Source organism: Hyla sarda, chromosome 1 (genome assembly GCF_029499605.1).
Source record: "Hyla sarda isolate aHylSar1 chromosome 1, aHylSar1.hap1, whole genome shotgun sequence".
NCBI lineage: Eukaryota > Metazoa > Chordata > Amphibia > Anura > Hylidae > Hyla > Hyla sarda.
The window spans coordinates 555,757,477-555,772,087 of record NC_079189.1 but is presented as its reverse complement, the minus strand read 5'-3'; the positions used below and the strand labels follow the sequence as shown (position 1 = coordinate 555,772,087).

At 47.8% G+C, this 14,611-nt stretch overlaps 1 protein-coding gene across 1 annotated transcript in view; it reads left to right on the top strand.

The window, feature by feature from the left end:
• The window catches only part of PARP8 (poly(ADP-ribose) polymerase family member 8), a 337,824-nt gene that overhangs the window by 307,281 nt on the left and 15,932 nt on the right, over window positions 1-14,611 (top strand). The window contains exons 21-23 of the mRNA XM_056541980.1: window positions 3,346-3,418; window positions 5,062-5,131; window positions 6,484-6,557. Coding sequence (XP_056397955.1) covers window positions 3,346-3,418; window positions 5,062-5,131; window positions 6,484-6,557 — 217 coding nt within the window. The remainder of the gene's footprint in view (window positions 1-3,345; window positions 3,419-5,061; window positions 5,132-6,483; window positions 6,558-14,611) is intronic.

Below are 14,611 nucleotides of genomic sequence, written 5' to 3'. Positions count from 1 at the left end.
TAATACCATTATATGTATATTTGTAATATACATTGGTTAATAAATGTGTATATCTTTGTCTCTGCAGCTTTTGCCTGTGTGTCTTTGTGAGGAGACCAAATACAGAAAGTGTGGTCAGACAAGCAGGGCTCTGTTCACTGAGTGTTAGAGTCCCTGTGTCCCCGTCTGCCGGCGGGGCTGGGATTCGCATCGCGGGACACGCCCACATGCGATACCAGTCCATCACTCACCCTGCTCTGAAATTTAAAGGGCCAATACGCCCAAAATTACTGTCACATCTGTCACTACATTATAAAGTTCCTGCACCTCACCCACTTCCCTGCCAGATCTTCAGTGCCCCTAGCCTGAGATTAAGCATTCCATATTACCTGTTTGCCTTATCCGTGTATCCAGACCTTCCTGCTATGTTATTTGACTTTGCACTTTTGCGACCTGCCTTGACTTTCTGCTACATCTGACTACGCTACTGCCTTATCCTTCGGTACCCCGCCTTGCCCAGCTACCTGTGTGGTCGAGCCGTGTCGGGGGTAGCATCCTGGGTGTTGCCTGCCACAGCAAGCCCATCCTGCCTTGCGGTAGGCTCTGGTGAATACCAGCGGCACCTTAGACTCCGCTCCCCGATACTGTCCGAGTCATCAGCCACACAGGTAGGAGGATCCACATCCAGCTCCGCAACAGCAAGATCCGGCCATGGATCCCGCTGGGGTTCCTCTGCCAGATAATCCGGATCTCGCTTTGATCGTGGTGCTCCTGTTGCAGCAGTTGGCCCAGTAGGCACAGGTTAGAGGATCCAGCTCCGTAACACTGAGGACAAGCAGGGCTCTGTACACTGAGGATAAGCAGGGCTCTGTACACTGAGGACAAGCAGGGCTCTGTACACTGAGGACAAGCAGGGCTCTGTTTACTGAGGACAAGCAGGGCTCTGTGCACTGAGGACAAGCAGGGCTCTGTACACTGAGGACAAGCAGGGCTCTGTTTACTGAGGACAAGCAGGGCTCTGTGCACTGAGGACAAGCAGGGGTCTGTGCACTGAGGACAAGAAGGGTTCTGTACAGTGAGGACAAGCAGGGCTTTGTACACTGAGGACAAGCAGGGCTCTGTACACTGAGGACAAGCAGGGCTCGGTACACTGAGGACAAGCAGGGCTCTGTGCACTGAGGACAAGCAGGGCTCTGTGCACTGAGGACAAGCAGGGCTCTGTACACTGAGGACAAGCAGGGCTCTGTACACTGAGGGCAAGCAGGGCTCTGTACACTGAGGGCAAGCAGGGTTCTGTGCAGGCTCAGTTCTTGTAAATCATCTTGCTGTGTGAGCTGGGAGTATGTCACAGAACCTCAGTGTACAGAGTCCTACTTATCCCCAGTGTACAGAACCCTGCTTGTCTTCAGTGTACAGAACCCCTGCTTGTCCTCAGTGCACAGAGCCCTGCTTGTCTTCAGTGTATAGATCCCTGCTTGTCCTCAGTGTACAGAGCCCTGCTTGTCTTCAGTGTATAGATCCCTGCTTGTCCTCAGTGTACAGATCCCTGCTTGTCCTCAGTGTTCAGAACCCTGCTTGTCCTCAGGATACAGAGCCTTGCTTGTCCTAAGTGTACAGAGCCTTGTTTGTCCTCAGTGCACAGAACCCTGCTTGTCCTCAGTCCACAGAGCCCTGCTTGTCCTCAGTGTACAGAGCCCTGCTTGTCCTCAGTGTAAAGCGCCCTGCTTGTCCTCAGTGTACAGACCCCTGATTGTCCTCAGTGTACAGAACACGTTTTTTCCTCAGTGTTCAGAACCCTGCTTGTCCTCAGGGTACAGAGCCTTGTTGTCCTTAGTGTACAGATCCCTGTTTGTCTGCAGTGTACAGAACCCTGCTTATCCTCAGTGCACACATCCCTGCTTGTCCTCAGCGTACAGAGCCCTGCTTGTCCTCATTTGTCCTCAGTGTAAAGAGCCCTGCTTGTCCTCAGTGTAAAAAGGCCTGCTTGTCCTCAGTGTACAGAGCCCTGCTTGTTCTCAGTGTACAGAGCCCTGCTTTTCCTCAGTGTACAGAGCTCTTCTTGTCCTCAGTGTACAGAGCCCTGCTTTTCCTCAGTGTACAGAGCTCTTCTTGTCCTCAGTGTACAGAGCCCTGCTTATCCTCAGTGTACAGAGCCCTGCTTGTCCTCAGTGCACAGTGCCCTGCTTGTCCTCAGTGTACAGGGCCCTGTTTGTCCTCAGTGCACAGAGCCCTACTTGTCTGCAGTGTACAGAACCCTGCTTGTTCTCAGTGCACAGTACCTTGCTTGTCCTCAGTGCACAGTGCCCTGCTTGTCCTTAGTGTACAGAGCCATGCTTGTCCTCAGTGCACAGAGCCCTGCTTGTCCTCAGTGCATAGAGCCCTGCTTGTCCTCAGTGTACAGAGCCCTGCTTGTCCTCAGTGCACAGTGTCCTGCTTGTCCCCAGTGTACAGAGCCCTGCTTGTCCTCAGTGCACAGAGCCCTGCTTGTCTGCAGTGTACAGAACGCTGCTTGTCCTCAGTGCACAGTACCCTGCTTGTCCTCAGTGTACACAGCCCTGCTTGTCCTCAGTGTACACAGCCCTGCTTGTCATCAGTGTACATAGCCCTGCTTGTCTGCCAACACTTCCTGTATTTGGTTTTCTCACAGAGACACACAGGCAATAGCTGCAGGGGCAAAAATACACACATTTTTTTTTAAACCAATGTATATTCCAAATATACATATAATGTTATTTTTTAAATTATATCAAAAGTTTTTGTTAATGACAAGTACACTTTAGGCATCAGTATCCACACCAGTGGGATAACTCTTGTGCCCCAGTCAGTAACAGGGCCCTCCCCCTACATGGACCCTTTATACAAAGTGATTCAAAAAGAATTGGGCCAAAGCAGAAGCCTGTATTTAGAGGATTATTCCTATTTTTTTAATCTCTTTTATCTCATGATGCTGAGTTATGTTAGTATGTAATATGCATTTATTACCTCTGTGCCTTCTTACTTTATTGTCACCTTCTTATGTAAGACTATGGAAGCGCATATTAACGTTGGCTCTTGAAAATGAAAGCCAAGCTGTTTTTGTTTGATGGGGGCAACTAAGCCACTTTTTCTTACAATTTTTTGTACTGCCCATTTACCACTGATTACTGTTACTTTAAGGCATATTCTGTTAATATTTTTCATCTCTGACCTTTCCTGGAGTTTTGTTTGGCAAGAGACAATACATCTAAGGAGTGTGGCTAGACTAAATCTTTCTAGATGCTGTCATGGTCTGCTGGAAGTTGTAGTTTCAGAACAGGTTGAAAGTCAAAAGTTGGGGAAAAAGGATTGCTGCAAAATGAACTTTCTGTATTATGTTTTCTATTACAGTGGCTCACACATTGAAAATTGGCACTCTATTCTTAGGAATGGATTAGTAGTTGCTTCCAATACAAGACTGCAGGTAATGTCTAGTATTAAAAAGTAACCTATAGGTAAAACCGTTAAGAAGGTTTCTCTGGCCACTAAGCAGTGGTATACTTAGAGAGCAGGAACCCCCATAGCAAAGATCACAGTTGTTTCCATTTTGGTGCCAAGTTTTTCCTAACATGATAGAAAAGTTTTGAGATTGTTTTCCCCTTCAAGCCATTTTCAGAACCATTGGGGCAATTTCTTATGACCTTGTTTGTTAGTGTTGGAGTTCCTCTGGGGAGGGGAGTACTGAATAAGTTCTTACCACTCAGTGGCTGTAGCCATCACATGGTCTGTCTCTATGCACACTTTTGCCATAAAAAAAAAAAAACAGGAAATCATTAGCATTACTACAGACTTTAATATAGTCCGATGTGTCTCCCTTGGTTGGAGACTACAAACAAACCTTACATAGTCCTGTCTTGCAATCGGCTTTCTCTGGTAGATCTTTCACCCTTACGATTATCTGTTGATTATCAAGACAATGAACTGGAAGGAGTAAAGTAACACATGATAGCAGCATCAGACTACACAGGGTTTGCTTGTAGTCTGTAACCAAGGGGACACATAGCTCTATTTTTTTACTGTTGACACAGCCACTGGTCCAGCTTTTCCCCATGATAATCTTGTAATCTTGACGAACACGGGCTCGCAGCTTTTTCACTTCTACTTGACAGCTTTGACACTTCTACAGGAGTTCTGCTTGCCGCATCTCTACGACTGCCCCTTTATTCCTTCTAGTCCTGGGTGTTGGCGGAAAAACCCCCATACTCAATACAAGTATGAGTCTCTAAAATGGGACTCACATCTATGAGACATGTGTGGCATACCCAGTGGCTGTGTTATAGATATCTGAGAGGGGAATACATTTCTGGGCTGTTTTTGAGAAACTTTTTTGTAGAGTTGGGATGGAGCTTCAGTTGTCAGGATGTTTACTATTAAAGATAATGCTATCTTGTATCCAGTTACAAGTGTATTTTGAAAATGCAATAGGGGAGGACTCAATGTGGAGCTCTTGGAGAACAGCGACCATATACTATTTTTGCACAGACCCTCTCAGCATAGGCGTAACTTGTAGCTTTTGGACCCCGATGCAATAACAACAACAGGGCCCCATGTGCCAATTATAGTACTGGTCTCTTTTATAGGGCAGATACGCTTTGGGGCCCCCCTAGGCACCAGGGCCCCAATGCAACTGCTACATCTGTATCCGCTATAGCTATGCCCCCCCCCTCGACTCAGCTGTACGTGTTTGCCTTTCTGTGAAATTATATTAGTTTATATTATATTAATTTAAACCTGAAATTTTTTTTTTTAATAAAAATTCAAAACCTAACCTCAGAAGAATTCACAGAAACTGAATCTTAACATCTAATAGGATTTTTTTGTGACTTTGACACAACGTACATCAAATACAATAATCTTCAGATTCTGCTATATTTTTCTTTTATTGCATCAAGCTGTATGAACTTCTCAGATCAATGAACCGGTGAAGTGACCTCGGAGCATCTGCAGATTACAGCTATAGATTTTTTGTTTGTTCTTTGTAAATGTATTGTAACACCTGACACTTACATAGTTGAGCAGTTATGTAAACTATTTATCTAATGCAAATCTCTCTTGCTATTGATTAAGCTTCATGGTGCCATGTACGGAAGTGGAATATATCTAAGTCCATTAGCAAGCATATCATTTGGCTACTCAGGTAAGCGACAGATTTCCTCTATAAAGGGTTATCCCAAGATCAGAAGTTATCACCTATTTATCAAATATGGATTAACTAGCTGATAGTGGGGGTCGAACCACTGAGGCCCTATCAATAACGAAGCCCCTTGTTCGCTGGGTAAATGAAGGGGAAATACTAAGGATTGACCATACTCCATCCATTAAGTATGGGATTTCCAGTGGGAGCTAAGATCAGCACTTGGCTACGTTCCAAAGTCCCATAGAGAGTGAATGGAGTGAAGACCAAAATTATGTGCTGCCTCTCCGTTCGTCTGGGAGGCAAATACTGCAGTGATAAGACTTCAATGTCTACATGCATAGATGAGTCTGGATTTAGGGTGTGTTCCCATGTTGCAGCTGCTGCATTATGATGAAAACTTCCCTACATGCATTGGCGAATGGCTACACGCTAGTAAAACAGTGATATGAGCAGTAAAATTGTGCGGCCATTGGCAATGCATATGAGTGTGATTTAGTCCCCATGCCACAGCCACTGTGTGGGAACGCACCCTGAAGCTATGGGGGAGACTCATTTCGACACTTAAACATCTCAAACATCTCTAAATATCCAAAAAGCTGCTGACACCCCTCCCCCAATTGAATTGCATTAAGCCATTTTACCTCTAGTTAAATTTTACGAACAAATCCAGAAGTAGGGAAGTGGCACTCCGAGAGTGCCGCTTCCCTACTTCACGATTTGTTACAAAGGAAGGCTTCGAGCCTAGCATGGAGGACCCGAACTGGGACAAGAGGTTTCATCACAGTACAAGTGCTAGTTGCATAATAGTGTTTGTTGCAGCCCAAACAAATGAATGGAAAACATCTGAAAAAATTTAGCAAAAAATTGGTCTAAATGGAAGCAGAAAAAAAAAGATCAGAAAGTTTGAGACTCATTTTGTCTCCAATAATTTAAGTTATTTTGGTCTCAAAACTAGTCTCACAAAAATTTGTGTGCACAAAGCATGAGGCTGTTTTTGATGCTGAAAACAAGCAAATGTCTTCATCAAAAACAGTGCAGTGTCACCTAAGTAAACCCTTCCACTAGTTGGAAAAAGGGTTCCAGGCTTAATTTGCACCAATTTTTTTAAGGTATGCAACAAAACAAAACAAAAAGTTCTAAACTATACCTCTGCATAGGTGGTGTAGACTGAACAAACAGTGTAAGATCTGCCATGACACAAACATGGCTATACAGGTCAAAACACTATTGGAGGTGCATAGTCCGCAGTGTAGGGCCACATATGGGGGTTCGGTATGGCAGGAGTGCTTCATACTGCTATGTGAATGAGCCCTTACTTTATGTAACAATTTATTTTAATATTTTCTTCAAAGGGATGAACAAGAAGCAACAGAAAGTATCAGCCAAGGACGATCCCCCAAGCAACAAAAGCAGCAGTACATCCCAGGTACTGCCTTCCTGGCCTTTCAGATATGGCCAGATTCTTATTTGTAACTTATCCTCTTGAGATGTATATATTGCGGGGTGCTATATGTTGCTTTGTCTCATGTTTTATAATGTACTTCGGTGGAAAACATATATTTTTTTTAAAATCACCTGATTCCAGAAAGTTTAACAGATTACTTCTATTAAAAAATCTTAATCCTTCCAGTACTTATCAGATGCGGTAATTATTTTCTTTTTGGATTTCTTTTCAGTCTGACGACAGTGCTCTCTGCTGACACTCTTTTTTATTATAAAAGTACAAAACTTATAAAAAACACAAAACAAGCTTAACCAGCTATAACATAAATAAGAAATACACCGGTACCAAAACACAAAAACAAAACCCTGCCTAACCGGCCAGCCCAGCTTTACCTAAAATATGCCAACCCACCTAACTGAACCATACAACACACTCACACACATACCAAAAATGAACATAAAAATAGTACAACTTGGCTTATCAAAATATGAAAATAAAATTTAGCACTACCTGGCTATAACTCAAAACCATCCATACTCGGGAAACACAACGAGAAAACAAAACAGAAAACATAACAAGCACACTGCTACAAAAAAAAAAAAAAAAAAAAAATATATATATATATATATATATATATATATATATATATATATATAAGCACAAATTGGCTTAGCAAATTATAAACATAAAATTTAGCACTACCTGGCTACAAAAAAAAAATGCACATACACTATACCAAATAAACTGAAATAAACCAAATATACCACGTAACAACATAATAGCTGGTCCAACTGCCATAACCACTGCAATGCTATAATATGAAAAACAATATATAAACAATATACATACAAAATCACATGAACATATTAATATAGTATTTAACTAAAAATAAATATATACACTACAGAAAACCTACAAAAACAATAGAAATCCCTACACTAAAACTGTACCCTCGCCCACACCACCCCTCCTGCACATGGGTCAGAGTCCATACCGTTCATACACAAAGTCCTGTCCCTAACTGACCCATGTCAGGTCCCCAAAAGAAAAGCAAAACACCACCACCCACAAATACACCCTCCCCACCTAGCACTCCTCCCAACCAACTTACACAAACTTATACATACTAACATATACAGACTGAACCAAAACCACCTTAGGCCCAAGTTTGGTCACCTGTAAGCCCTTCTTACCGTATCAGCTTAAAACAAAACAAAAAGCTAGCATGCACATGCATTAGCCCACCTCCAGGAAGAAGGATGGCAGACTTGATACATGAAAATAATTTTAAACTCTTTCCCTAACTCCCCCCTACAATTTTCCCTAATTCTATCCCTCCATTAAAACTGACCCTGCTCTCACCCTATCACTATCCCTATAACACTGCCCCTAACCAAAATAAAGGTACTCTACCCAAAAGGTCTAGTACCTAAGGCACATCAAAAGAAATACCTTATCACAGGAGAGAAGCCCTACTGGTACCAAGACTGCCATACTCCAAGGACCTGATCTTCCCGAGGTCACCGGTGATGTTCCTACAGACCTCCACCTCGGAGAGGATTTTCTGTTGGGTCGAAACTAAACACCATGCGTTCCACGTGTAGTACCTAACCACTAAGCTAACTAAGAATAAAGTGCCCGGGTTCCTAAATGCCCCATAAGCCCACTCCGGGTAGGTAAGGCCGGCAAGTTGACTCCAGCCGATGGAAGCGCCCACCCGGTTGTAGACCCCTATATTAAAGGGACAATGAAGCAGAAAGTGGTCCATGCTTTCCAGCGTGTCCCCACACTCTTCACGGGGACATCCCCGATCATCAGAGTTCCTACACTTCAAATTGTCCCTCACATATAGCTTCCCCTGAAAGCAGCTCCAGGCCAAGTCCCAAAACTTCTGAGGGATCCTTTTCATGTTCAAAAGGTACAACCCCACCCTCAGATCCTGACCTGGGCAGTCCCTGAGCGCCAGAGGCTTCTGGAAGTAGGTCAACAGAACCCGTTTGTCAAGGAACTGCCTTGACTGGGTCCTGATCTCCCACACTCCCAGACCCCACCGACGTATCGCCTTCAGAGTCGGGCTAGCGTAAGCAGGAAGATATCCATGGGGCATATGGAGGTCCTTCACTCGCCCTCCTCTCTCCCATTCCTGGAAGAAAGGTCAAAACCATTCCCTGCAGGAGAGTACCCACGGAGAAGCCCTCTCTTTCCAGAGGTTAGCAATGTTAGCTTTCAAGAAGGTGTTCGTAAAGAACACCCCCTAGTCTCCTCATGCGGTACGTAACCTCCCTCTTGACTAGGTTCATCCTGTTCCCCTATAACAGTTGGAAAAACAGGCTGTAGATCCTAGTATAGTAAGCCTCTGGCAAGATACATATGCTGCCCAGATAGATAAACAAGGGGAGCAGTTACGATTTGATCAGGTGTACCTCTTCCCTGAGGGTCATAGACCAACCCTTCCACTGGTTCACCCTCTGAGTGGCATCCTGGAGCTTACCGTCCCAGTTTTTGGTGGGATAATCAACCTGGCCGAATGTGATGCCTAAGACTTTTGCTGATTCTTGGGGCCCTGGAAGGGTGTCTGGGAGATCAAACGTGGGATCCCCCCTCCCAGCCAGAGACTCTCACACTTATCCCGGTTGATCTTAGACCCGGATGCCTCCGAGTAGCGGTCCATCTCCAACATCACCACATCGACCTCCTCTCTCGAGGAGACGAAAATAGTGACATCATCAGCGTACGCCACCACTCTCTGGGTGACAGCCGGCTCTGCCAGACTCATCCCGACTCCCGCCAATGGTCCGCGTCTCACCCTCCTAAGGAAGGGATCGATCGCGAACACATATAAGAGCGGGCTCAAAGGACAACCCTGACGGACTCGGGACCCGACCTCAAAAGAGCGGCCAGACCACCCGTTCACCAGCGGGAAACTCTCTGCCCCTGCATACAAGATCTTAAACCAATTAACAAAAGTACTCGTTAAGCCATATCTCAGGAGGACGGACCAGAGGTACTCGTGGTTCACCCGATCAAATGCTTTGGCATGATCCAAGGACAGCAAGTACCCCTTCCAGAGACCTGCACTACTCCGCTCCACTGCCTCCCTGACACTAAGGACAGCACTTAAGGTGCTTCAGCCTAGCACAGTGCAGTGCTGGGCCTCCGAAAGGAGCCCAGTTGAAAACTTCACCAGTCGATTAAACAGTATCTTGGCCAGAAGCTTCCTGTCCTTATTGAGAAGAGCTATGGGCCTCCAATTCTCAATATGGCTGGGATCTTTAACCTTTGAGAGAAGAATCAGGGCTGACCTCCTCATTGACTTCGGCAGAGTGCCCTAGGAGAGACACTCATTGAATACCTCAGTCAAGAGGGGAGCTAAAGACTCCTTAAAGGCCCTGTACCACTCTGATGTTAAGCCATCCGGACCTGGCAACTTCTTAGGGGCAAGCCCCTCGATTGCCAGTCTAACTTCCTCTTCCCTGATCTCTTCTGCCAAAACGCAAAGAGAGGGGTCTACCCCTGGCTCAGGAATGGTTTCAGCCAGGAAAACTGACATTCTGTCTCGATCTAGATCCTTCCTCCCCAAGAGGTGTGAGTAGAAGGATCTGACGACCTCCAAGATCCCTGATCTGGACCGATTCAGAGATCCTGTACTATCAATCAGTCCTGAAATGATTTTACTACTCACTGATATCTTACAGTTTCTGTAAGGGTCGAGCGAGCGGTACTTCCGAAAATCCCTCTCAAAAACCAAAGATGCGTGCCTATCGTACTGACACCTCATCAGCAAGGATTTCACTCTGGAGATATCCTCTCGGCTACCTACAGTCGAAACGAGAAGCTCGAGTTTCCTCCTCAGACCCTGATACAAGCGGTACCTGTTCAGGGACCTGAGGCTCGAGAGCTGGCGGAAGAACCCCGCAACCCGCTTCTTGAATATCTCCCACCACTCTGACTTACTACTACAAAGGTCCAGTAAAGGTACCTGACTCTGAAGAAAATCCTCAAAGGACTGTCTTACCTCCGTTTCCTCCAGGAGGGACGAATTCAGCTTCCAATAACCTTTAGCCATCCGGGACGGTCTCTGAAATATTCAGGGAAAACAAAATCATACAGTGATCAGAGAACTCCACCTCAACCACGGACACTGCGGAAGAGACGGCTTCCTCCTTTAAATAAAACCTATCTATCCTAGACCTGCGACTACCTTGATGCTAGGTGAAACCCGCGTGGCCTGAGGGGCTCCGGATGTGGGCATCCTCTAGGCGAGCTTCTCTAGCTATGCTAATCAGTGCCACACTATCGCAAGTCAGCGGACCATTGGAACCTCTCCTATCTTGAGACCTCGTGACATTATTGAAGTCCCCTCCAAAGATCACCTGCCGACTCGTAAAAAGGAAGGGCTTAATCCTCATAAAGAGATCTTTACGGCCCCGCTTAGTTTGCGGGGCGTAGATGTTAATGAGCCGGAGCTCTTGTCCCTTCATGAAGACATCTAAGATCAGGCACCTCCCTATTTCTAATTCAATATCCCGTCGGCATTCAACAGGAGCGGTAAAAAGGACCGCCACCCCACTATACGTCTCAGCCGCAAGAGACCAGTGGGAGGGACCGCGCCTCATCTTTCTTCTGGTTTTTACCAGAGAGGCTAGATCTGACATCCTGGTCTCTTGTAAAAAGAAAATTTCGGCTTCAACACGGCCAAGAAAATCAAAGCCTGCAAATCTAGCCGTATCATCAGACTTTATGCTGGCACAATTAATAAATCCAGCATCAATGGAGTGAGTGCCACCATAGAGGGTGATTGAATTAGATGGCCTCACCCTTTATTTCTTTTTCCCCTTCTTTTTAGCCCCCTCATCCCCTGAAGACGACGAGAGGGCAGGACTACTCTTACATCTTTTTTTTCGACTCCGATTGGTCCATAAGGTCCCCGTCTCCATCCGGCCCCAGTCTAGCCCTGCCCTCCGAGGAAGGTGCCTCGACAGGACAGGGCCCAGTTCCCCCCAGAGGCTCTTTCTCCTGAGGCACCCCGCCCTCACCTTCCCCCTCCATGGATGAGATGGTATCGAGGATGAGGTACCGGTTTGACAGGTCAATCAGAGGGGGGGCAGCCAGGCTTCCGCTTTGGACCTGGCCCGTAGTACCAGGAGCTTCAGAGGGCTCTGACCTCTTCTTTCTCCCTTTCCTTTTGCCCTTTTCTTTCTTTGTGGGCCTCACCCCACTCTCCTCATCCACACTTTCATAGTAGGAGGAATCGGAAGGGTCGGCCATATTGCCTTCCTCTCTGTGAAGTCTCCTGATCTCATCCAGCCCATTCTCCTCCAAGGCTTCAGCAGTTACAGGGCCAGCTTCAGGAGCAGGGACTGAAGCTACCCCCGCCACCTGGGCACTCTCCAGCTCCCTACTCCTTCTACAATTTTCCTCCCGCCTTAGTTTGGCGGGGCCCTTTTTCCTCCTCACTAGCCCTGTTGCGCCCCCATCCCTGCCCGTACCCTCCCCAGCCGAGGCAACTTCACAGCTCTCCTCAGCTGGAGTGGCCGCTGCACGGGCGAAGGTGCTAGGACAACTGCTGAAAGGGTGTCCGAGGACACCACACAGGTGGCACCGGATCTTCCGACAGGATGCGGCCAGATGACCCACCCCACCACACAAAGCGCAGACCTGCACAGTACAGGCTGCGCTAAAGTGGGTGGGGCTGCCACACCTGTGACAGACCTTAGGTTGCCCCTGGTAAAAGACCTGGATCCTATCACATCCAAGGAAGGCGGCTGAAGGAATGTGGGCAACCTTACTACCTGAACGCTTGAGTTTGACGGAAAACGTCCAGGCCCCAGACCAGATCCCGTGCTCATCAAAGTTTTTCTTGGGCATGTCCGTCACATCCCCATACCGTCCAAGCCAGGTCATGATGTCATAACAAGAAAGCGACTCGTTACGGGTCAAAGCGGTCACTTTCTTGACAGAGTTCTGACGGGAAATCGCCTTTACGGCGAAATCCCGCCAGTCAGGCTCGTTCTTCGCCACTTCGTAGTTTGACCAGAAGAGTTCAAGACCCTCTGGCCAAACTAAACTGACGTCAAACTCAGACGAACCGTAGGGGTGAATCAGGACAAAGATGTCACTCACCCTGAATTCCATCTAAAGGAGAAGCTCAACCACTTTAGCGCGAGGTGGGCACGCATGCTCGCCCCTCCAAATCAGACGGACCACATTCCTACGGTTATTGTCCTGCCCGGGTGTCGGGAGGGACCAGACCACCTCCCCATTCTGCTCTCGGAAAGCCCCCAAACCGTGCCTCTCTATCCAGAAAGAGAGGTCGACCTCACCCCTTCCCTCTACCTGGATCGACCTGTCACCCCTGCGTAGAGCCTCCAGGAGGCGCTGTTGCAAATGGCCCCCAGGGCCGGACGGAGACGAGGACCCCCCTGAACCCCCGGCAGTGACATTAACATAGCTCCTAGGAGCAGTCACTACCGTGGGGGGGAGCCGGACCAGACCCAGAACCAGAACCACTAATAACACCATTCACACCACTTCTCTCATCATCTTTCTTCCCATCCATACCAGACCTCTCATTCATACCACAACTACTCCCACCATCATTCACTCCACTGACACTCCTCTTATCCACAACACTTCCACACTCATTCTCGCATCCTGCACTCTTATCCTGACTAACAGATTCTGGGCTGGCTGGGACTTGTAGTGTTGCAGGTTTTATTACACTTTTCTTTGCTGGCTTAGCTGCCGGGGTCGATGCTGATAGTTCCTTCTCCTTGTCTGAAGTCACTTCCGGAGTCTGGGGCTGTATCTCCGGGCGCACCCCAGCTCCTCCCACAGTGCCAGCACCTGCTTTGCCTGACTGCACGGGCTCTGTGGATGATGCTGGCGCCCGGACACTCCCCCCCCCCACAGAGGAGTGCCCCGCAGCGCCCACAGAATACACAGTACTTGGAGGACCGCCCCCCCGACCACACAGACCTACCACTCTCCTCCACCTGCGCCCGGACACTCTCCCCCCCCCTCACATGGGAGTGCCCCGCAGTGCCAGCAATGCCCACAGCACTTGGGGAACCGCCCCCCGAGCACACGGCAGCATAGCTTACCCCGCCACTGCCCACCATGAGCCCATCATGCCCCTCCCTACCGGCAGGATGGCTGGGCTTCATATCTATTGCATCCGCAGTCTTTTCTGACGCCATGCTGTATCCCCCATGCTGGCTCCGTTCCACCACAGAAACAGAGTCTGGCAGTCTGGGGGACCCAGCAGCCTGAACCAACTTTGCAGCTGGCCCAGAATGCTCGAAAGGAACAAACACGTACTGCACTGTTTCCTGGGTCTTTTGTTTCTTTGCTTTACGTTTTGCTTTAATACACCTCCAGCCTCACTCTCCAAATCATCCTCCTCACTATCGCTTGATGGTAGTGCCACCTGTGCTGGCTCGATGTAGCTGTCCTGGGTGTCACAGGGAGTAGCTACAGGAACAGCATCCATCTCCACCACTTGTGAATTTTCTTCCACCTCCTTTACACCTTCACCACCATCCTCACTTTCTTCACCGCCACTACTCTCCCCATCATCCACCTCCACCTTACCCTGGGATTTCATGGTGGCAAACCAGTCTCCATTCACCAGCTTCTCCTTTAAGAGACCGCTCCCCTCAAGTATCTCTGCTCTCCTCTCCTCCAGCTTTGCAATCTCACTCTTCAGAGCCGTAATCCTCTTTTTCAGCTCTGGCCTATTCTTTTTGGACGCTGTGTTCGCCAGGTTCTGAGCAACACGAAGATCCTCTCTGGCCATCCTCATCTCCTTGCCGCACTGGTCATATTCCGCAAACCGTGCGGCCATGCGGGAGCAGTATATTGTGCTCGATTCCTTGGGCCCTCTCTCAGGCCACATTTCTAAGCTTTTCCTCCGTGCCTTCCTTCCACCAGATTTCTGGCTGGCACCCGTTGCCGGGGGAGCAGAGCCTGCATTACTGAAGACTCTGCCAGATCTTCTCCCCGGGCCGGAATGGCTGTTGCTGTTTGCTCTTGAC